The 24741-nt window shown below is 37.0% G+C and overlaps 2 protein-coding genes across 19 annotated transcripts in view; both read left to right on the top strand.

Annotated features, from left to right (window-relative positions):
- Positions 1–24741, top strand: part of ppt1 (palmitoyl-protein thioesterase 1 (ceroid-lipofuscinosis, neuronal 1, infantile)) — an 847627-nt gene that overhangs the window by 210838 nt on the left and 612048 nt on the right. The window lies entirely within an intron of this gene.
- The window catches only part of csmd3b (CUB and Sushi multiple domains 3b), a 1026877-nt gene that overhangs the window by 781937 nt on the left and 220199 nt on the right, over positions 1–24741 (top strand). For all 18 annotated transcript variants that reach the window (XR_015517226.2, XR_015517225.2, XM_087296029.2 and 15 more), the window contains 5 exons: positions 1573–1689; positions 3562–3771; positions 5315–5503; positions 8832–9009; positions 22763–22908. Coding sequence is in view for 16 of the 18 variants with exons in the window: in XM_087296029.2 (XP_087152155.1) it covers positions 1573–1689; positions 3562–3771; positions 5315–5503; positions 8832–9009; positions 22763–22908 (840 nt within the window). In the remaining 2 variants the exon portion in view is untranslated. The remainder of the gene's footprint in view (positions 1–1572; positions 1690–3561; positions 3772–5314; positions 5504–8831; positions 9010–22762; positions 22909–24741) is intronic.

Below are 24741 nucleotides of genomic sequence, written 5' to 3'. Positions count from 1 at the left end.
GAAAACATCCTCAAAAGTATATTTTGTTGTCTAACAACAGTAATATTTGTCATATTGTAGTGTCTGCTTGTAACTGGCTGTATGTGGGTGGAGTAATACACAAAGGGTAAAGAAGCTGTACGGGTGCTGATATTACTTAAATATATCACGGCTATCAGCCAATCAGATTTGAGAAGCAGACAGAACTATTGTATAAATGTAAATATAAATATGAAGAGTTTCGATATATCCATTTTGAAAAATATATGTGTGTGTGTGTGTGTGTGTGTGTATGTATATATATATATATATATATATATATATATATATATATATATATATATAAACACATACATACATACATACATACAAAGAGAGAGAGAGAGAGAGATCAGTGAAATGAGGTGCCGGATCAGATTTCAGAAGTGGCGTATCCATCATGTTTTGACTCAAATTAAGCCCTGGAGATATATATATATATATATATATATATATATATATATATATATATATATATATATATATATATATATATATATATATCATAAATTAAAATAAACCTTTTTAAAAATTGTGTAATACACTTAACAATATTTAAATTCAAGTCATGATATTTATGCAATAATTAATGTTAAACTGAACTGGAAATGTTATCAAATGTCCAATTTGTCAAAAGATACACTTTAGTTTTTAGATTGAAATATTTTAAGTGGAATTTAATTCAAAAGGTGCCAAAAGTAAAAATATTTGTAAATTAACAGTTTTCCGTATTTTGTGACTCGTGTTTTTATTTTTTACTTTTCTCCATTTGTTTATGTTTTTGAATTGCATTATGGGATCATGATCTTTTGTTAAATAACTTTTAACCTTGAAAAGTTTGAAAAATTTATTTTTATGAACATTTTTAATAGTTTAAAGTGAAATTTGTTTAGTTTAAAGCCACTTTATTAGGTACAACGGATAATGGCTAGACTGGTTGGAGCTACCACTATGCAGAAGAGCATCTGTGAACGCACAACGCGTACAACCTTGAGTCAGATGGGCTACAACACCAGAAGATCGCACTGAGTGCCACTCCTGTCAGCTAAAAAAACAGGAAACTGAAGCTACAGTTCACACAGGCTCAACAAAATTGGACAATAGAAGATTGGAAAAGCATTGCCTGGTCTAATGAGTCTCTATTTCTGCTGCGGATGGTAGGATGCGGCATTCAAATCATCTCAGACTGGTTGCTTGTACATAACAATGAGTTCACTGGACTCAAATGGCCTCCACATCACCAGAACATACATCATATAATTTCAAACTACTAAAATGTCAATAAAAGTCACTTTGTTCAACTGCAGAGTTGAATTTTCAACATCAAACGTCGACAGAGCAGAGATCCACATCCCATAATGCAATTCCCAACTGTAAATAAATGGAAAATACTTTTAATTCAACACTGTTAATTAGCAGATAGTTTTTATACAGTTTGTGTTTTACTCTGTGGCTTTTTGTGTTGTACTTGTTGTAAATATTTAAATCAGTGAGTGTTGGATGATAGTAGATTTTATAGGTTAACATAATGAATCTTTATCTGTGTATTTACAGCTCAGTGTGGTGGGGCCATGACGGAGGTTAGCGGAGTGATTCTGAGCCCTGGTTTTCCTGGCAACTACCCGAGTGGTCTGGATTGCACCTGGACCATCACCCTGCCCATTGGCTTTGGTACATGCATGTCATTAACCTGCAGAAATGAGCTAGAGAATCAGGCATTTCATCAGTGACACTTAGGGTGCTTTCACACCTAGCCGTTTGTTTGGGAACCTGGCCTGTTCGCCCCCTTAGCTCGATTTATTTAGGCATATGTGAATCCCGCAATTGCGCTCTGATCCAAAACAATTGCTTTGAGATAGCCTGATTGGTCTTGGCTCAATTAAAACGAACTGCAGAGTGATTCGGTTATTGGTTGAAAGCTAAACAATCCAAAAACCTAATAAAGCAGGCTATATCTTAATCTATTATGGATAAATTTGAATCAGTGAATCATGAACCAGACAAGTTTTGACGGGATTATTTGATTTATTAAGACTGATTATATCATTTAATTTATTAGTAAATCAATAACTGCAAACTCACTCTGATCGGATCATTTAAATTAGAATCATTTTGAATCAGTGAACCGTTAACTAGACTATCTTTGACTGGATCATTTGAACTATTGAATCTTTAACTAAAGACTCACTTTGAGCTGATCATTTGAATTGTCGAATCATTACCTAGCGTATTTAACCCCTTTTGGATTCATTTGAATCAGTGAATCCTTAACTAGACAAGTTTGAACTAGATTATTTGAATTTGAATTATTATGACACTTGTTTCAATTAGTGAATCATAAACTGGAGACGCACTATAATTGAATCATTTTAATTAGTAAATCATTAACTGGAGACTCACTCTAATTGAAAAATTTGAATCAATTAATTGTTAGGTAGACACTCACACATATCTGATCATTTGAATCAGTGAATCATTAAACAGACTATCTTTGACTTGATGTTTTGAATCAGTGAATCAATAACTAGACAAGTTTTGATTGGATTATTTGAATTAGTGAATCATTAACTTGGCACATTTCCCCCTTTATAGATACATTTGAATCAGTGAATCATTAACTAGACAAGTTTTGACTGGACTATTTGAATCATTAACCTGGTGCATTTGCCCCCTTATGGATCCATTTGAATCAGTGAATCATTAACTAGACAAGTTTTGACTGGATAATTTGAACTAATAAGACTCTGATTGGATAATTTGAATTATTAGTGAATCAATAACTGCAAACTCACTCTGATCGGATCATTTCAATTAGTGAATCGTTAACTGGAGACTCACTTTATTTGAATTATCGAATCAGTGAATTGTTAACTAGAGACTCACACATATCAGATCGTTTGAATCAGTGAATCGTTAACTAGACTATCTTTGACTGGATTATTTGAATCAGTGAATCAATAACTAGACAAGTTTTGACTTGATTATTTGAATTATTGAATCTCTAACTGAAGACTCACTCTGATTTAATCATTTGAATTAGTGATTCAATAACCTAGCGCATTTGCCCCCTTATAGATGCATTTGACTCAGTGAATCATTAACTAGACAAGTTTTGACTGGATTACTTGAATTATTAAGACTCTGATCGGATCGTTTGAATTATTAGTGAATCAATAACTGCAAACTCACTCTGATCGGATCATTTTAATAAGTGAATTGTAAACTGGAGACTCACTCTAATTGAATAATTTGAATCAGTGAATTGTCAACCAGAGACTCACTCTGATTTAATTGTTTGAATTAGTGAATCATTAACCTGATGTAATTGCTCCATTAGCTCCGTTTATTTGAGCATATGTGAAACCCACAATCGTGCTCTGATCCAAAACAAACGGATCGCCTGAATTAGGTGGTCTCAGCTCAAACTCTAGAGAGGTTTGGTTGTAGTGATAAAGCAATATGATGCAACAAACTAACAAAGCAGGCTATATCACAGGTTATTATGAAAGGACCCTTATTGTTGTCTGTACTGTGTTATTGAAGGAATCCATGTCCAGTTCCTGAACTTCTCCACTGAGGCAATTCACGATTACCTGGAGATCCGAAGCGGGCCCAGTGAGACCGGCACAGTGATCGACCGCTTCAGTGGACCACAGGTTCCTGAGTCACTCTTTAGCACCACTCATGAAACCAGCTTCTTCTTCCACAGCGACTATTCTCAGAATAAACCCGGATTTCACATTACATACCAAGGTAGGACAATAGATTTGGATTCATTCTTCAAGATTGAAATTAGTGAATTAGGGAATCATTAACTGGAGACTCACTCTGATCTGATCATTTGAATCAGTGAATCATTAGCTGGAGACTCACTCTGATCAAATCATCTGAATTGGTAAATCCTTAGCTGTAGACTCACTCTAATCAAATAATTTGAATTATTGAATCATAAACTGGAGAATCACTCTGATCTGATCATTTGAATCAGTGAATCATTAAGTAAACTAGCACTATCTAGGAATGTTTGAATAAAAAAAAAAAAGGTGAAGTGAAGTAAATCATTCACCAGACCTGCTTTGACTAGATTATTTGAATCAGTGAATTCTTAACTAGACTAGTTTTGATCAGGTTATTTGAATCATTGAATCATTAGCTGGAAACTCAATGCCACTGGATTGTTTGAATCAGTGAATCATTTTAATTAGCGAATCATTAACTATATAATCACCATAATTGAATTATTTGAGTCAAGGAATCATTAACTAAACTAGCTTTGACTGGATTATTTGAATCAGTGAATCATTAGCTGGAGACTCACTCTGATTAAGTCATCTGTATCAGTGAATCATCAGCTGAAGACTCCCTCTGAACAGATCATTTGAATTAGGGAAAAATTGAATGGAGACTCACTCTGGTTGAATCATTTGAATCAGTTACTCATTAACTTGAGAATCACTGTTAACTAATGACTAGCTTTGACTGGATCACATGAATCAGTGAATCATTAACTGGAGACTCACTCTGATCTGATCATTTGAATCATTGAATCATTAACTGGAGACTCACTCTGATTGTATCATTTAAATCAGTGAATCGTTAATTAAGCTAGCTTTGACTGAATAATTTGAAACAGTGAATCATTGATTGGGGACTCCCTCTGATCAAATAATTTGAATCAGTGAATCATTAGCCGGAGACTCACTCTGATTAAGTCATTTGTATCAGTGAATCATAGACTCACTCTGAACAGATTTTTTGAATTAGTGAAGAATTGAATGGAGACTCACTCTAACTTCATAATTTGAATCAGTTACTCATTAACTTGAGAGTCACTGCTATTGAATAATTTAATAAGTAAATCATTAACTAGTAACTAGCTTTGACTGGGTCATATGAATAAGTGAATTATTAACTGGAGAATCACTCTGATCTGATCATTTGATTCAGTGAATCTTTAACTGGAGACTCACTCTGAATGTTTCATTTGAATCAGTGAATCATTAATTAAGCTAGCTTTGACTGAATTATTTAAAATAGTGAATCATTAACTGGAGACTTACTCTGATAAAATTATTTGAATCAGTGAATCATTAACTAGTAACTGTCTTTGACTGGATCATATGAATCATTAACCTGAGACTCGCTTTAACTGAATCATTTGAGTCAGTGAATCATTAACTAGTGACTAGCTTTGACTACATCGTTTGATTAACTGGAGACTCACTCTGATCAAATCATTTGAATCAGTGACTCATTAACTGGAGACTCATGAACATGCTTGTTTGTTTTTCTTTAGCCTACCAGCTGCAGAGTTGTCCTGACCCCCGACCTTTCAGGAACGGTATTGTAATCGGCAGTGACTTCAGCGTGGGCATGACGGTGTCTTTCGAGTGTTTACCCGGTTACTCTCTGATCGGCGAGACCTCTTTAACCTGCCTGCATGGAATCAGCAGGAACTGGAACAACCCCATACCACGCTGTGAAGGTGCATCTTTACTCCTCTCCACAATATAAATGCTTCCTTCAGCAGCACTGAAATGAAATGTGTTTCATGCATGCAGCTGCTCACTGTTGGTTATTATGAATGTGTCATCAGTCGCTTACAGTCAGTGACATTACACGCAGACACCAGAGTGGGATGTATTGCTTTATCACAATAGTATCACTAGATAACGTGACATGTAAAACAGTGCCACACATCTTTATGAAGGGAACAAATTGTCAGTGGCTCAATGGCCAACGTTATTTCCCTGAACACAATGAGGTGATCAGTGCAGATGAGATGAACTTTAAGACATAAAAACCTTTAAATATGCACCAGGTCATTTTGTTCTTGTTTTGTCTGCTCCTGTTTATCTTCATGAGGTCATATAAACCTTATACTGTATACTGACACCTGTTGGCTCATATTGGAACTACACTCAAAATGGTATTTTGGTCCTGCTTGTTCAAATTACTTATTAAACACAATTCTTGAGTTTTTTGTTTTTTTTTTAACTCAAAGTTTTAATTGTTTGATGTAGAATCTACTTAAATTTCCAAACTATCTTCAAAGTCAACTGAACCGATTTGTGATGAAGGAATAATGCCAGATGGAACCCAGCATTTTTTACAGTGTACTGGCTGATTAAAATAATCTCAATATTGTATAATCTGTACAAAATGCTGGGTTCCACACACTTGTTTCATATTATTCCAACACAAATTTAGTTAACTTACTTGGTTTTTACTAATTTAAATGTATTAAAACTTAAAACAATTAAGTTGTCTCCAAAAAAACCTAAATTATTGTGTTGATTCAGCTCATTTTATATAGGCATTTTGAACATTAGCAAAAAATATATTTTTGATTGTAGTTTTTCTTAAAGGGAAAGTTGAAAAAATGTAGTTCATCACCTTAAGGTGGTTCCAAAACATCATAAGTTTTTCGTTTTCTGTTAAACACAAAGGAAGATGTTTTAAAGAATGTTGGAAACCAGTAGCCATTAGCCCCTTTCACACAGTGATACCGGTAAATATCTGGAAAATTTCCGGAACGACTTTACCGGTAAATTTAAGAAAGCGCTGTTCACAGGCGAGGACGTTACGGAATTTTTCCAGAAAAGATTGTTCCTACATCCATTCCAAAATACCGGTAAATTCTGACATCATTCACCACAAATGAGCTCTAAACGGCTGCGCTTGTATTTGTAAACATTTGACTACATCACAAACTCTGTGGATGATCAGTATTGTGAACAACTTCAATGAAAACATATGGAGGATCACTTTCGCGTGTCGAGATGTTCATAATATGTGTGTGCTAACGCTCACAGCTGTTTCATGGGCACACGCAAAGCTTGAAGGTAAACAAACAGCGGCTTATCATAAGCATCTCATCGATGATTATTTACACGGTTGGCATTAAGAAGAACATATAAACGTTATCTGACTAATTTCTAGCAGCTAAATGTGTCTGGAAAAATATTCAAAGGCTTTTATTCTCATAAACCGCACGGACGTGAATGCGTCTGACTGTTCGGATTGGCTAAAGCAGACGTCTCACGTCAGCACGTTCTAGACGTGCACGCGCTCTTTCCGGCAATCTTCCTTCTGCGTTTACACAGCGCAGCATTCCAGCAAATTACCAGTAATGTTACAACTTCTCTTTCCGGAAAATAGCCAGAACGAATTTACCGGTATTTTCAAAAAGGACCTGTTCACACATACACACCTTTCCGGAAAATTGCCGGTAATTTTCCGGAAAGGTCTGTATGTGTGAAAGGGGCTATTGACATCCATAGCAAGATATCCATACTATGGATGTCAATGGCTACTTGTTTTCCGACATTTTATGATTAATAGTAATTTTAATAATGTATTATAGTAAGTGGAGAAAACATAGTAATAGTAAATATTTAATAGCCACAAGGTTTGCCTAGAAATATTTTACCAAAACATTTTTGCATATGAAAAATGTCAAATGACAAAGTGGTCCATTCATTGAATCAGAGTCAGAGATTCTTGAGAAAATCATTTCACTTACTAGCTATGTTTTTTTAAAAGCATATTCAAATTAGTACAATATTCATGGTGCTGCTTTGTTCTAAATAAACAGCAAAACTGAATTATATTAAATGCAAATATTTACAGTAATAAATATTCAAGAAGTTTGCCTCAATAGAAACACCCTCTTCATATTAATAAAAAAAAGTTTTCAGTATTCAGTGGCATTATGTAAAATAACCTTATATAAAATAAAAAAATATATATACAGTTGAATTCAGAATTATTAGTCCCCCTTTGAATTATTTTCTCATTTTTAAATATTTCCCAAAATATGTTTAACAGAGCAAGGAAATTTTCACAGTATGTCTAATAATGTTTTTTCTTCTGGAGAAAGTCTTATTTGTTTTATTTCGGCTAAAATAAAAGTAGTTTTTTATTTTTTTTAAACCATTTTTGGGACAAAATTATTAGCCCCTTTAAGCTAATTTTTTTTTCGATTGTCTACAGAAAAAAACATCGCTTGCCTAATTACCCTAACCTGCCTAGTTCACCTTATTAACCTAGTTAAGCCTTTAAATGTCACTTTAAGCTGTACAGAAGTGTCTTGAAAAATATCACGTAAAATATTATTTACTGTCATCATGGCAATTATAAAATAAATCAGTTATTAGAATTAGGTTTTTAAAACTATTATGCTTAAAAATGTTTTGAAAAAAATCTTCCCTCCATTAAACAGAAATTGGAGAAAAAAATAAACAGGGGTGCTAATAATTCAGGGGGGCTAATAATTCTGACTTCAACTGTATATAATTCTAACAAAAAACACTAAATTGTAGTTGCCTGGACAAGGTGGCTCAGTGGTTAGCACGAACTGTGGTTCGAGGCTCGGCTAGGCCAGTTGGCATATGTGTGGAGTTTGCCTTGTCTTCTTGTGTTCGTGTAGGATTCCTCTGGATGCTCCGGTTTCTCCCACAGTCCAAACATATGTGCTGTAGATGAATTTAATAAACTAAATTGGTCGTGGTCTATGAGTGTGAGGGTGTATGGGTGTTTCCCAGTGGGCTGCAGCTGGAAGGGCAACCGCTGTGTAATACATATACTGGAATAGTTAGCGGTTCATTCCACTGTGGCGACCCCTGATGAATAAAGGGACTAAACTGGAGGAAAATGAATAAATAGTTGCCTGTAACTCTTTACTTGAACATATTATCACAAAGAACTGTTCATTTTCCTTCTGACCAAAATAAATGTGTATCTATGTACACTCAAATGGCCTATATACACCAAAAAACCTAACATTATTTTGTTTTCTGCCTCTGTACAAGCTCTATGCGGTGGAAACATCACCTCCATGAATGGCACCATCTTCTCTCCGGGACACCCAGCCGAATACCCCAATTTCCAGGACTGCGTCTGGAGCGTCCGAGTGCCTCCTGGAAACGGCATCTATATCAACTTCACTGTGCTCAGCACTGAACCCATCTACGACTACATCACTGTTTGGTAAACTCTCTCTCTCTCTCTCTCAGGTTATCTGTGAGGTCTTAATTCTTAAAAGGCTTGTTGGCTCAGTGGTTAGCACTGTCACCTCACTGGAAGAAGGTCGCTGGTTTGAGTACAGTTGGGCTAGTTGGCATTTCTGTGTGGAGTTTGCATGTATTCCCCGTGTTGCCATGGGTTTCCTGCAGGTGCTCCGGTTTCCCCCACAGTCCAAGTTGAAATGGATGAACTAAATTCAACCCAGGCTCATTCTGAAAACGTAGTCCGGTGGACGTTTCTGTAGACCGCAAAAAATGAGCACTTTTTCGCATCTTAAACGTCTCTCACGAGTGCCGTTCGCGCCCGTAAACCCACTAGAGTCCGCTGTCGACAACCTTCCGTCTGTCTGAATGACAGAATGATTGACCGTGCGACCGGCCAATCGGCTGACCCACCCTCCTCCTTCCCTAAACCCAACCAACGACGATTTACAAAAGCTGTCTTTGATTTTTACCACGTTTTCGGATTTTGACCACATTCTCACCCTGTAATGAACTTGTTCGCTTTATTTTTGGATTTTGTTTTTGTTTTCTTACCTGATTTGTGGAACCGCTCCTCCCAGACTCAAACCCGGTCATCGTCGTGCTCAGCTCCTCTCTGCGCCTCAAGTCCGCCGACGTACACGACGAGCTAACCGGACAAACTGGTTGCGGTGGGAAAGCCCTCCACATGGAGGTGAGCAGCCGGCTGGCAAGCGCCGAAAGGAATGACGTCACATCGCCCCGTAGCATTTGCTTAAAAAAGAAATGAAATGCGTACACACGTACCTCCTGCTTTGTATTTCGCGGTCTGCAGAAACGTCCACGGGACTACGTCTTCAGAATGAGCCTGGGTTGACTATATTGGCCATAGTGTATGAGCGTCGTGTGAATGAGTGTGTAAGGTTGTTTCCCAGTACTGGGTTGTGGCCGGAAGGGCATTCGCTGCATAAAACATATGCTGAAATAGTTGGCGGTTCATTCCGTTGTGGTGACCTCTGTAATGGAGACTAAGACAAAGGGAAATTAATGAATGAATGAAAAAATAGTATGTATTAAACTAGGCCCTGCTTGTTTTGACACATTATTTAAAATATGTGGCTCAGAAATAATGAATTAGTAAGTAATTATTTTTTTCTTGCTGGACTATTTAATAATTTTTAGTGTTTAGCCCTATATATGTCTGAAATCTCACTCTTGATGGCCTTAAAAAGGTCTTAAAACGTCTTAGATTTGACTTGAAACCCTGCGCTCTCTCTCTCATAGGAGTCTCGAAAATATGTGCTGATGACCTTATTTGGAATCAGTTAATGCTCATCAGCGTGTGATCAATAATAATAGCACTGCGGAAGTAAGAGAGATGGGACTGCACATGTAGATGAATGAGCCTTTAGTGACCACTCTCCGAACGTCCTTGAATGTAAGACACACTCGCTCTTGTGTGCAGAAACAGCCTGCAGTCCTTTGGAAAGCCCCGGTGCACGCTTGCTCCAAACTGTGGAAGGAAATCATCCTCTAAATTTCCCCCCAAAATCAATTTTAGGACTTGCTGTCACCTCATTTGCTTGGTTAGGCATCTCAGTGTTTCGAGAAAAAAAAAAAAGCAGTTATATAAATTGCCTTTGCTCAGGTTTTCTAGTCAGGTAACAATTATAGGGATTAAATTCAGCTTTGTTTCAGGCTTCCCTAATGTGGTGTTTTTAAAAGCTTTGTTTGACTTTGGCTTGTCTTGTTTGCTGCCACTGAATTGCTTATTAGATACAGGTGCTGATTTAAAGGAGATCTGTTACGCTTCTTACACTTTAAACTTGCTTTAGTCACAGTTTGAGCTTGAAAAAGTCTTGTTAAAAAGTCTTTCCAAATAGAGTTGTTCCCTTAAGTTTCTTTATTTTACACTACAAATATGTTTATTAAACGGCACCTGTGATGAAAATGAACTTTTGTAAGCTGTGTGGACCAACCCAGGCTCATTCTGAAAACGTAGTCCCGTGGTTGTTCTGGAAACCGCGAAATATATCCCGGGAGGTACGTATTTTTGCAGTTTTTGTTTTTGCGAATCCATGAGAGGCTGCTGTGTGCGCTATTTTGTACCTCAAATGTCTCTCGCAAGTGCCGTTCACACTTCTTGCGTAAACCCGCCAGAGGCCGCCGTCGAACGACCGTCTGTCTGAATGACTGAATGATTGACTGCGCGACCGGCCAATCGACAGACCCACCATCCTCCTTCCCTAAACCCAACTAGTTTTACCGATTGACCCACCTACCCGCTTACTTCCCTAAACCCAACCAACAATTTACAAAAGCCGTCCAGAAAAAGAAAAGCCCTCCTCTGATTTTTACCACGTTTTCGGATTTGACCACATTCTCAACCTGTTGTTCACTTCTTTTTTTATTTTTGGATTCTGTTTTTGTCTGATTTCTGGAACCAATTTTCCCCGGACTAGAACCCGGTCGTCGTGCTCAGCTCCTCTCTGCGTCTCAAGTCCGCCGACGTACACGACGAGCTAACTGGACAAACTGGTTGCGGCGGGAAAGCCCTCCTAATAAACGAAATGCAGCCATACGTACCTCCAGCTAGATCATTTGCAGTCTCTAGAAACGTTCACGGGACTACGTTTTCAGAATGAGCCTGTGTTGCTTTGGACAGAACTCTGTGTTAGAGCTGCACAATTAATTGAAAAAAGATCGCGGTCTTGATTTGACCCCCTAGACGATCTTAATCCAGCATTTTTACGATTCTGTCAATCATATTTTCAAGTTCAGGAGAGAAGAAAATGCGGCTGCACGAGTCTTTTCATTGTTTCACATACGTTGCTCAGTGACATGGACACCTCCAAATGATGTTCAATGAGTCACATACTGTATTTATAAGGTATAATTCACCTACAAATGTCATTTTTGTCTTCATAAAATGATGTTTTCGCGGCCGGGAAATCACACGTGACGTGAGCTGTTATCACAGATAGGGTGCGTACACGCTATACTTAATGATAGACGCGTGCGTCTACTTTAGTGAACAGAACCTGCATATGTTGTGAGTAACAGGTAATAGAGATGTAAATATTCAGTTTGTGGCACAGAGTGATCGTTTGGGAGCCGCGCGTGAAGTATGAACAAGCACGTAGCAGTCAAAATGAAACTGAAAGTGTGCACTTCATTTAAATGATCAAATCGCATTTTAAAGTTATGAATACGACAAGAATTTGATATGTTTTTTCTTTCAAAGCAAACACACAGTTTTGCATGAAAATAAATGTTTACAGTGTCAGTATAACTACTCTAGCCTATATATTGTTGAATATAATCTGATAATGGCAAATGTCTGATTTTACCAGTGATTAAAATTGTCTAATAATGTTGTCAATGACAGATTGCAAGCTTAAATCTCAAACATAATAATTAAACATCAGAATTATTACCTAGTAGAATAGAATTATACCAGTAGACCTACACATAATATTGTTATCGATCTTTTACCATATGTTTGTTTTTACCATACCTTTGTTTTACATCTACAGAATCATGAGAAAATTGTGATCTTTATTTTAAGCAAAAAAATCGCGATTCTCATTTTAGCCAGAATTGTGCAGCTCTACTCTGTGCAGGTATAGTTTATTGGAGTGATAGAAACACAACAATTGCCTTTTATTGATTTCCTGACCTTAAAATAGCATTGTGATTCCCGCCCACCGAATTGATTGACAGGCGCCATGTTTCTATGATACCATGAATACACACTGAGATTAACATATCTGTTTTACGTCTCTGAGATTTTTATAAGTTTTATAAATTTAAGAAGTTTTAAAAACAGAGCATTTTTGTAATAAAGAAAATCGCTATCTAATTCATAACCGCTATAATCACCACGGCCGCATGGCGCATTTGTGTGACTCATCATATCAGAAAGGCTTGAATAAACTCCACCACAAATACATGAAATAAACTTACTTGGTATTTTTGGCTAATGAGCTGTATTTCAGCTTCATCCGAGTCTGTCGGATGAGTCACTGACTGCTGTTTATCCGATGTAACGCAGAAGAAGCAGAACGGTGGGCAGCTTAAATGCAAATGAGAAGCAGCTCATTTGCATTTAAAGGCACAGGCTACAAAAACACTCAGTCATAAAAATGGGTAGATTCTGGAGGAAATCTTCTATTTTGAGTTGAAACTTTACAGACACATTCTGTTGACACCAAAGGCTTCTTACATCTTGTAGATTTGTGGTTATGTATTGCATTATGGGATATATATCTCTGCTTGTTGATTTTTTTATGTTTAAATTTACACTCTGCAATTTAAGAATTGACTTGCATTGACATTTTAGTCGTTGGAAATAATATATTGTGTAATAAATAATTAGATATTGTGTAATAAACAGGTATAGTTCACCCACAATTCTGTCAATATTTCTTTTGCCCTCAACTTGTTTAAAACCTTTAAGAGTTTCTTTCTTCTGTTCAATACAAAAAGTTGAAAAGAAATCGTAGCAAGAAAATCAAATACTATGGAAGTCAATGGTTACAGGTTTTCAGCTTTTTTTTCCCCCCAAAATATCTTTGTTTTAACAGAAGAAAGAAAGTCTTAAATGTTTATAATCACTTGAGGTTAAGTAAATAATGAGTAATTTTTTTTTTTTTTTTTTTTTTTTTGGGCGAACTATCTTGTTAAGCCCATAAAACAATTGAAGAACTGACTGTTAAAATATCATCTACTATAAAATAGCATTACTTTTAGTACATGTGTTTACACAAAAGCTGTATGTATATATATGTATATATATATATATATATATATATATATATATATATATATATATATATATATATATATATATATATATATATTTATATGAATAAATAGGCGCAACACAGTGGCTCAGTGGTTAGCAATGTCGCCTCATAGCAAGAGGATCGCTGGTTTGAGTCCCGGCTGGGCCTGTTGACATTTCTGTGTGGAGTTTGCATGTTCTCCCTGTGTTGGCATGGGTTTCTTCAGGGTGTTCTGGTATCCCCCACAAGTCCAAAAACATGCGCTATAGGTGAATTGGATAAACTAAATTAGCCGTAGTGCATATGGGTGTTTCCCAGTACTGGGTTGCAGCTGGAAGGGCATCCACTATGAAAAATATGCTGGAATAGTTGACGGTTCATTCTGCTGTGGCAACCTCTGATGAATAAAGGGATTAAGCTTAAGGAAAATGAATGAATGATAAATAAATATTAGTTATTTCTTTCATAAATTATACAAAAACATTTAAACTTGTCTTAATTATCTTGCTGGAAAGTTTCTGGTTCTGACTTTCTTTATCGTTTGTGCATAAATTCCATTGCGAGTTTTGTTTCTTTAACCTTTCAAGAGAAGAATTTGCTAATTAGGCATACTTCAGTGTGTTTGCTTTCTGTAGCTACTGCTTTTGGTCTCCTCTTGGAAATTAAACCCATTTGTTTTGGTGCTTTAGTCTCCAAAGGGAGTGTGTCTTCAAACAAGAAGTATATTTAGAGGTTTAGCTGGATGAGTACGAGGAATAATTAAACAACAATACTGATTTTAGACTTAAGTTTTTTGAGGAAAAAGTTGCTAAGTACATCATAATGCTTTTTTTCTTATTTTTTGGGGGGGGCACAACATGAAATGTTGTTAACGTCTGCGGTAAAACTTTACTTTACTTAAAGGGAATGTTCATAAGACTGCCGTGAAACTTTTATAATCATGACACGACACATGAATGAGATTTTCTGCACACTTATGACAACAGTCATTAAGTGTCATTTGCTCAGTTATGTCATTTTAAATGCAAAGATGACATTGTTTGTTATGACAATTGACATAAACAAATACATCCTAACAGGCATGTAACTTTATCATGACAACTTTATCTTGTCATAAATCTGTTATAAACCTGTCATAAACATGATCGTCATTAGGTCATAATAATTGTGTCATGAATTGTCATTAAACTGTCTCAATTAAAGTGCCATTACTGTCAAATATTTTTTTTTAAGCATCATTAATATTTATTGGCATTTTAATGGCGAATTCAGCTTGTGCCTTTGTTTGTTGAGGTCAAAATATACTAACTGGCCACTTTATTAGGTACATCTGTCCAACTGCTCGTTAATGTAAATGTCTACTCAGCCGATCACATGGCAGTAACTCATTGAGGCATGTAGACATGGTCAAGACGATCTGCTGCAGTTCACATCGAGCATCAGAATGGGGAAGAAACATGATTTAAGTGACTTTGAACGTGGCATGGTTGTTGGTGCCAGACGGGCTGGTCTGAGTATTTCAGAAACTGCTGACCTACTGGGATTTTCAGGCACAACCATCTCTAGGTTTTACAGAGAATGGTGTGACAAAGAGAAAATATCCAGTGAGCGGCAGTTCTGTGGGCGCAAATGCCTTGTTGATGCCAGAGGTCAGAGGAGAATGGCCAGACTGGTTCCAGCTGACAGAAAGGCAACAGTAACTCAAATTACCACTCATTACAATCGAGGTCTGCAAAAGAGCATCTCTTACGCACAATATGTCCAACCTTGAGGAAGATGAGCTACAGCAGCAGAAGACCACACCAGGAGCCAATCCTGTCAGCTAAGAAAAGAACTGAGGCTACAATCTGCACATGCTCACCAAAATTAGACAATAGATTGGAAAAACTCACCTGGTCTGATGAGTCTCGATTTCTGCTGCCACATTCAGATGGTTGGGTCAGAATTTGGTGTCAGCAACATGAAAGCATGGATCCATCCTGCCTTGTGTCAATGGTTCAGGCTGGTGGTGGTGGTGTAATGGTGTGGGGGATATTTTCTTGGCACACTTTGGGCCCATAAGTACCAATTGAGCATCGTGTCAATGCCACAGCCTACCTGACTTTTGTTCCTGACCATGTCCATGTCTTTATAACCACAGTGTACCCATCTTCTGATGGCTACTTCCAGCATGATAAAGCACCATCTCCTAAAGCGCAAATCATCCCAGACTGGTTTCTTGAACATGACAATGAATTCACTGTACTGCCTCCACAGTCACCAGATCCAAAACCAATAGAGCACCTTTGGAACGGGAGACTTGCATCATGGACGTACAGCCAACAAATCTGCAGCAACTGCTTGATGCTATCATGTCAATATGGACCAAAATCTCTAAGGAGTATTTTCAGTACCTTGTTGAATTTATGCCATGAAGGATTAAGGCAGTTCTGAAGGCAAAATGGCAAGTAAGGTGTACCTAATAAAGTGGCCGATGAGTGTATATATATTTATATACGTATATATTAATGACGCTGTTTTACAATTCATGACATCATGTTGATGACAGATTTATGACAGGTTTTGTTGTCTTGGTAAAAGACAAAAACAGGTTGTGATGTATTTATAGATAATAAAATACATAATAAATTCATATAAATAATGTCATCTTTCCATTTAAAATTTCATAGCTGAGCGAATGACACTTAATAACAGTTGCATAAAATGAGCCATGTCATGATTATAAAGGACAGTCTTATGAACGCACCCTGAAATAAAGTGTGACCACGTCGGCTGACAGATTTCTGAGAGAAATAGCAGCAGAGTTTGTGTCCTTACAGAGTCAGTTCAGGCCAGTCGGTTGTTTGGAAGAGCAGAGGCTTTTGACTAATTGTCCTTCACATCGTTTTGACACACGCTTGCGAGGGACATGAAATAATGCATCGAACGAAACCCACCATGAATCCAATAATTAATGTCATCTGTTCACTTCCCATATCAGATGTCCCTCTTGTTTCAAGAAAAAAAATTCCAGAGGGCGCTTTTATTTATTAATACATTCTGCATACACTCGCCATGGCTTTAAATAATGCACTTTCACCACACGGAGCGGTTACATTATTATTGCATTTTTCGGTCTTACTCACTCTGTGCATTCTGGAATATATGTTGCATGTTCTAGAGCTTCGGTCTGTCCCAAAAACTGGCATACGTGCCTCAGTGTTTCTCCATAGTGTGCTGCTCCCGGTGACCATCTCATGCATCATATGTGACCTAGATAAAACAGTGTCTTCTGGTTCATTAGTCCACTTCTATCGTTCATGTACAGAACAAAGACTTCATGCATTTCCGCTGGCTTGGTCTAATGTAAAAGCAGCAGAAAGACAGCTTAATAAACTACTAGACGCAGACTGCTTTAGAGATGTGCTCCCCGCTTTTTCCTGCAGTCAATAATAGAGGAGATATTGCTGTTTTTGCTCCCATTTCAGATAATATGGCTCATAAAAGCAGCGTTCGGTGATGTACTGCTGCAGAGATCAGTCTTAAAGCATGAAGAACGTACTTTATTTACTCTGTCATTATTTTTACTGGGCCACTATAGGTTAAAGTCGCATTTCAGTGAGTTAAAAGCTCATTTAAATGATAAAGTAGGATAAAGATGAGTCTTAAAAATGTTTAATTTACTGAATGTGTAACTGCGAAACCCACAAAGCTTTAAAATGCAGAACGTTTGTCTTTATGCCCACTTATAAGACTTTTTGGTCATCATTTAATGAATTACTCATGCTGTGATCAACTGAAAATCTTTGAAATCAATTCTGTTTGCCACCCACAGTAACAGAGCAACTTTAACTGAGCCGTTTTGTAAACAAGGCGGAATGTATAATAAGCTTCATTTTCCTAGAATAGAGGCGCGTTTGCTCTGAAAAGAGTGAAAAATGACTCTTATAACATGCATATGCTGCATTTGCTCCTTATGTAAGCTAGTTTGCAGATGGGTTTTGTGCTTCTAAAATAATCAGTACCTTCTTTGTTTCAAAATCTGTTGATTTGTATAATAAAAAAGCAGCCATATGTATCCATGAGCACATATTTCTTGGTTCTTCGAAACGGCGTTTTCAAACGCATCAAATAAAAGTCACATGAACTGCTCAGGTGTGAGTTTTTTAACAGAGTGTAAAAATTAGGGATGCTCATTTCGGTTAGTTTTGTTACGACGACCGCGGCTCGTTAATCGGATATTAACGGTTACTGGTCAAATTAATATTCAATTATTATTGAATAGAGTAAAAAAAACTGACGTGTCTATTTTGTGTCTGACACATTAAATATTGCATTTTAAAATACTGATTTATGATTTGCTGATTTGTATTAATTAAAAATAGCAGACTTTCTCAAATCGCTCTCTCCAATGAAAATATGCATTTATTTAATACCCCGCTGTTATTATAATATCACAAAAACCTTTTACTTTTTAAATAGAAATCATTATTTTAAACATTATGTCTTGATATAAGGTTTCCCCTCTCTCGCGCGCGCAGTTCAAGTCTGCGCGCTGCACTATAAAAAGACAACGGCAACGCGCTCATATATTGACTTTTTGTAAACAGTTTTGTTGTTTTTCTTTTCCTTTTCAAAAACACCTTTTATATTGACCTTATTCTCCACCGACGAGCGGGCGCTGCCATTTGAATCTTTTTGGCACGAGACTTCCGGTCTCATTCACTTTCATTCATTTTTAGACATTAAAAACTGCTCGTTTCGTTGTTTGATGTTGCAAACTGATATTTCCTTGTTGTATTATTCTACTTGGTCTGATAGTCATGCAAACATTTGTTTGTAGAGCAAGTAGTTTGACCGTTTTTTGCCGTTTATTATTCCTTGTCATTTCTCCCATAGGCGACTGAAACGGAAGTTCTAAGACAATCGCAAAAACAGGCGCACTTCCGCATTTTAGAATAAGGTCAATTGAGAAGGAAAAAAGAATTTCGCCAATTTCCTCTGCCTGTGAACAAAACCTCTTAATATATAACTTACACTGGTCAAGCGCAGATCTTCAGGTGCGCCCTCAAATAAACGCTGCTGAAATGCGATTTAGCGCCTTTATGTAGTGAGTATGTCTACAACATTTATTAGAATTGCTAGGAATATTTCTGAATGTCTCCAATAGACTTAAAACAGCATTAATGCGTCCTGAAGTGAAACGGTTATAAACTCCAGATCAAAAAGTCACTGTATGCAGAGCCACAGACCTTTAGCTATAAATAAAGAATAATTATGGAAACTGTGTTCATCATAACTGAAAGCTACGTTGTGTTTGCTGGCCTCACGCATCACGCACCTGTCAGTCAGTAAGTCAGCACGCAGCCTCAAAGGGTTTAACAAAAAGCGCACATCACAGTTACAGAAAAGCTTGCGCTGTTATATATATATATATATATATATATATATATATATATATATATATATATACTGTATATATATATATATATATATTCACTTACCTTTTAATACGTTTTGGTGCGATTATAACCAGCTATTAAAAACAACAACAATAGCCAAATGTTTTGAATGGGAAGCTGTTTTGTAGCCGTGAAGGGATGCTTTTTGGTGTGGCGCCTCACCATGGAAGCGTGAATGTAGCAGGAACCATGCTCTTTAAAAGTTCACTGACAACACACACTCTTCTGCTCTGGGTTGAGCGGCGTGCAAAACACTTGCGGCTTTTATTAAACCATTCAACAGATGCCCCTCTTAACGCAAAAAGCGCATTCGATCGGCCTCTTATGCAGCCAAACTAAAAATATATAAAATAATGTTTTTTAATTGCTTAAATCTTAATGGTTCTATTAAATCTGATCTTTATTTTCTATTGGATTCGAGTCAGGTGAGGCTAGGCCATTCCACAGCTTGATTTTCTTTCTCTGAAAGCATTTGACAGTCTCCTTGGCTGTGTTTTGGATCATTGATTTTTCTGAAATGTCCACCCTGGTTTTATCTTCGTCCTCCTGCTAATGTAGATGTTGTACTGAAGCAGCTGAGGTAGAGCAGAGGGTTGCTGAAGAACTACTGAGAGATTTCAGCTGCTGTCTGGGCATTCCATGCCTTTCTACACCTCTTTCTTCATGTGTTCTATACTTTTCCCCTGTGTCATGTCATTTTATTACGCATAACTTCATTTGTAAACTAGTTAGATGCTAGAATACTATTGAAACTAGCTACATTTATTTTTCATTCATTCATTTATCTGCTTTTCCGGGGGGCGGATCGCGGGGGCAGCAGTCTCAGGAGAGAAACTCAGACTTTCCTCTCCCCAGACACTTCCTCCAGCTCCTCTAGAGGGGTTGCTGAGACGTTCCCAGGCCAGCCGAGAGATATAGTCCCTCCTGCGTGTCCTAGGTCTTCCCCGAGGCCTCCTCTCAATGCCTGGAACACCTCCTAAAACAGATGCCAGAGCCACCTCAGCTGACTTATCTCGATGTGGAGGAGCAGCGGCTCTACTCTGAGCTCCTCCCGGATGACAGAGCTCCTCACCCTGTCTGTATGGGTGCGCTCTGCCACCCTGCAAAGGAAACTCATTTTGGCTGCTAGTACCTGAGATCTTGTCCTTTCAGTCTTGACCCAAATCTCATGACCATAGGTGAGAGTAGGACTGTTGATTGACTGGTAAATCGAGAGCTTTGCCTTTCCGCTCAGCTCCTTCTTCACCACAATGGGCCGATACATCGACAGCATTACTGCAGCCGCTGCACCGATCCGCCTGTCAATCTCACACTCCATCCTTCCCTCACTCATGAACAAAAACCCAAGATACTTGACCTCCTCCACCTAGGGTAAGAACTTTCCTCCAACCTGGAGATGGCAAGCCAACTTTTTCCAGTGGAGCACCATGGCCTTGAACTTAAAGGTGCTGATTCTCATCCCAGCCTGCTCTGTTCATACAGGTACGAGACAGCCTCTAACAGAGCGCCTCTAACCCCATACTCCTAGAGCACCTTCCACAGAATGCCACAAGATTTATTCTCCGCATATATGGAATTCTTTGGTTGTTACCAACATCTGGGGAAAATTTCAAGTCAGCGTCCCCTTTAGAAATATGCTTTCTGAGAAAAATGCTGACGTTCTATACTTATTTTTCCCGCTGTATCCTTAAAACTTACAATACTTTTCCAGTGAATGGCAATCAGGCGCTTCGCATGTCACTCTGGATTAAGGAAATGTCGTCGTGTATAGCAATGGAAAGGTTGACTTATTCAATCAAACAAAAAAATGCACATACTCTACAAGATTTGGGACCTTCATTGTTTAAATAAGGCCCCGTTTACACTAATGCATTTTAGTTTGAAAACGCATAAGTTTTGCTACGGTTACGCCAACCGTCCACACTACGCCGGAGTTCTCGAGCGCCGAAAACGGAGCGTTTCGAAAACGCTGGAGAGGCTGTTTTCATTCTGAAACGCTGCTGCTCTGTCTCAGTGTGGATGATGGAAAACGGAGACATCTGAAAATGGAGGCGGGGCTGCAGACATTCGCCTCTCTGATTGGGGCTTTTCCTCAATATTAAGTAGCCTAACACACACAGTTCAGTCCTGCATCTTCTCCGTGTAAGTTCAGACTTCGCAGGTTTGATCAAGGCTGCAGTCTCTTCTTCTCAGTTTGATATGGAAAAGCAGATTATACCGAGGACACGGGTAAATCTTCAAAGGGAACAGTATATTTTATAACTTCATTCAAATCACTCTAGCTACGTTGTTTCACTTTCTAAACAATAAAATGTAAATATGATTTAAGGAACTGCCTATTTTCATTTTAATATTAACAGCTAAACAGACAGCAGAAATGTTGAGGCGCCGTTCTGCATTTATGAGCGTCATCTTCACTGTGTGGATATTTATAAGAAAACAGAGCGGATAACAACTGCCTTCTTTCAATTTCAGTGAAAATACGAAACACACCCTCTCTTTTGCTGAATATCAGTTTTAATAATCGATAATGGCCATTATAAAAGTATAACATACAATAAGTTTATACATTACAGGAAATAAAGGCAAGGGATCAGTCAATATACAGAATGTACGTGCTTACATTAATCATTAACTTATCTTTGCGCTCAGCCAAAACACGTTACCTGAGAACAAGTAATAGATTCCAATGACCAAAGTTAGGGAACATGTCGTTAGATAAAGACAACAAGATGAATGAAATAGCCCGTTTAATAAATATAGTGAGGTTAGATCCAGCGGGAGATGCTTGATGAGAAGTCCGACTAGCACAGCTCTCATCTGGGTAGATGGGCTGCAGCGCTTGCCAAAGAGTGTGTGTGGTCACGTGATGTGGGTTTTCAGCGTTTTGGTGTGGACGGAGAGCAGTTCAGAAACGCTGGGTAAAACGCGAGTTTCGACGTGGATCGTTTTCATTCTAAAACGCCGTTTTAGGGGCCTAAGAGTGGACTGACCGTTTAGTAATCCCAAACAATGTGACTGTTATGCACTGTTTGTAATGACTAACTTTAATATACTTTTCACTTTCACTGGAATGTATATGTTGAAATGTCAATGTTTTAATGGTATTTATTTTTTATATATATATATTTTTTTAACAAAATTGCCATTTTATTTATATTTTAATATTATTTTATGTTATTTTTGATAATCTTTATTTTCTATTTATTTGTTTATGCACTACTTTCCTCGCATGAGAATGCATTTTTTTTATTTTATTTTTTTTCTATTTGAATGTCGGGACGGGGTGGGTGTTCTTTGATTGGTATTTGGTTACTAATACAGTATGTATGCATCACATTTTTCTGAAACAATAAAAGTGTTTAAAAAAAAAGACTTACAATACTGATACTAACATCTCAATATTCGCATTCTTTTAATTTCATATGATTTTTAAGACTATATATCATATTAAGTAGAAGCTAACCACAGATTGAGAGCTGCTGTCTGCTATTGGACATATTGATGAGTTCACTTGTGTATTTTACAGGGATGGTCCAGACCAGAGTTCGCCTCAGATCGGTCAGTTCAGCGGAAACACAGCGCTGGAGTCTGTCTACAGCACATCCAACCAGATCCTCATCAAGTTCCACAGTGACTTCAGTGGAAGTGGCTTCTTTGTGCTGAGTTACCATGGTGAGACGTATAAATGATTCTGTGACTCACTCATTAAGTGATTTGCCTCTGTATTCATTCAGTCAAGGCTTCTTGAAATGCAGAGAATAGCAATTACAAAACGTATTAAGACAAAAGAGGTGCTGCTGTAGCTGTATCAGACGCTGCTACATTTCATACATTTCCAGTTATGAATTATGATTTTGCTTGGTTTTTTGGTGTATTGAGTTGGATTTATTTCATATCAAACAAACTATCTTGTAGTTTATTTTTAAACATAATTTCAGGCAGTGTTTACAGAGGTATTGTTTTGATTAATATCATTATCATGTGTATATATTTCAAACCATACCTACTGGAACACATGAAAACACCCTAAATATGAACCGTGGTCATGAATCTAAATATCAAGTCTTGCATCTAAATGTTTAATCTTTGTCTAAATATCAGCCTTGGTCTTGTTTGGGTCCCGAAAAAAGCATATTTGTTCTGAGGCTTTCTCTTTAACAGAAGTTAAAAGGATAGTTCACTGAAAAAAAGAAAATTCTGACATTATTTAATCACTGTTTATCACCTTTCTTCTGTTAAACTCTATTGAATATATTTAGAAAAAAAGCTGAAAACCTGTAACCATTGGCTTTCATTAAAAGAAAAACAAATGCTATGAAAGTCAATGGTTACAGGTTTTCAACTTTTTCAAAATATCTTCTTTTGTGTTTTAGTCTTTAATTGTTCTCATGCTTTCACTTCAACAGTTAAAGGAACAGTTCATTCAAAAATAAAAAATAAAAATTGTCTCCAATTAATCTCTATTAACTTGTTTTAAACCTTTATGTGCTTCCTTCTTCTGTTGAACTCTATAGAAGATATTTTGAGAAATGCTAAAAACCTGTAACCATTGACTTCCATAGTATTTGTTTTCCTTTTATGAAAGTCAAGTTTTTTAGCTTTCTTCAAAGTATCTCCTTTTATATTCTAGAGTCTTTAATTGCTCTCAGGCTTTCACTTCAACAGTAGTTAAAGGGACAGTTCACTGATCGATAGTGAAATGATGATCACTATTTACTTGTTTGAAACCTTTTAAGGTTGCATTCTTCTATTGAACTCTAAAGAAGATATTTTGAGAAATGCTGAAAACCAGTAACCATTGACTCCCATAATATTTGATTTTCCTTCTAGAAACTCAATGGAAACAAATGCTATGAAAGTCAATGGTTACAGGTTTTTAGCTTTCTTCAAAATATCTTCTTTTGTGTTTTAGAGTCTTTAATTGTTCTCAGGCTTTCACTTTAACAGTTAAAGGAACAGTTCATCCAAAAATAAAGACAATTGTCACCGATTAATCTCTATTTACTTGTTTTAAACCTTTATGCGCTTCCTTTTTGATATTTTGAGAATTGTTGAAAACCTGTGTCCATTGACTTCCATAATATTTGTTTTTTTTTTTTTCATGCTAGGAACTCAAAGATTACAGGTTTTTAGCTTTCTTTAAAATGTCTTCTGTGATGTTCTGGAGCCTTTAATTGTTCTCATGCTTTAACTTCAACAGTAGTTAAAGGGATAGTTCACTCAAATGAAAATTCTGTCATCGTTTAATCTCCATTTACTTGTTTTAAACCTTTATGTGTTTCCTTCTTCCTTCAAACTCTAAAGAAGATATTTTGAGAAATGCTGAAAACCTGGAACCAGTGACTTCCATAGTCTTTGTTTTTCCTACTATAAAAGTCAATGGTTACACGTTTTCAATATTCTTTAAAATATCTCCTTTTATATTCTAGAGTCTTCAATTGTTCTCAGGCTTTCACTTCAACAGTAGTTAAAGGAACAGTTCACTCAAAAACGATAATTCTTTCA

Source organism: Danio rerio, chromosome 19 (assembly GCF_052040795.2).
Source record: "Danio rerio strain M-AB ecotype USA chromosome 19, GRCz13ab, whole genome shotgun sequence".
NCBI lineage: Eukaryota > Metazoa > Chordata > Actinopteri > Cypriniformes > Danionidae > Danio > Danio rerio.
The sequence above is the reverse complement of the archived record's forward strand: the minus strand, read 5'-3'. Positions and strand labels throughout refer to the sequence as shown.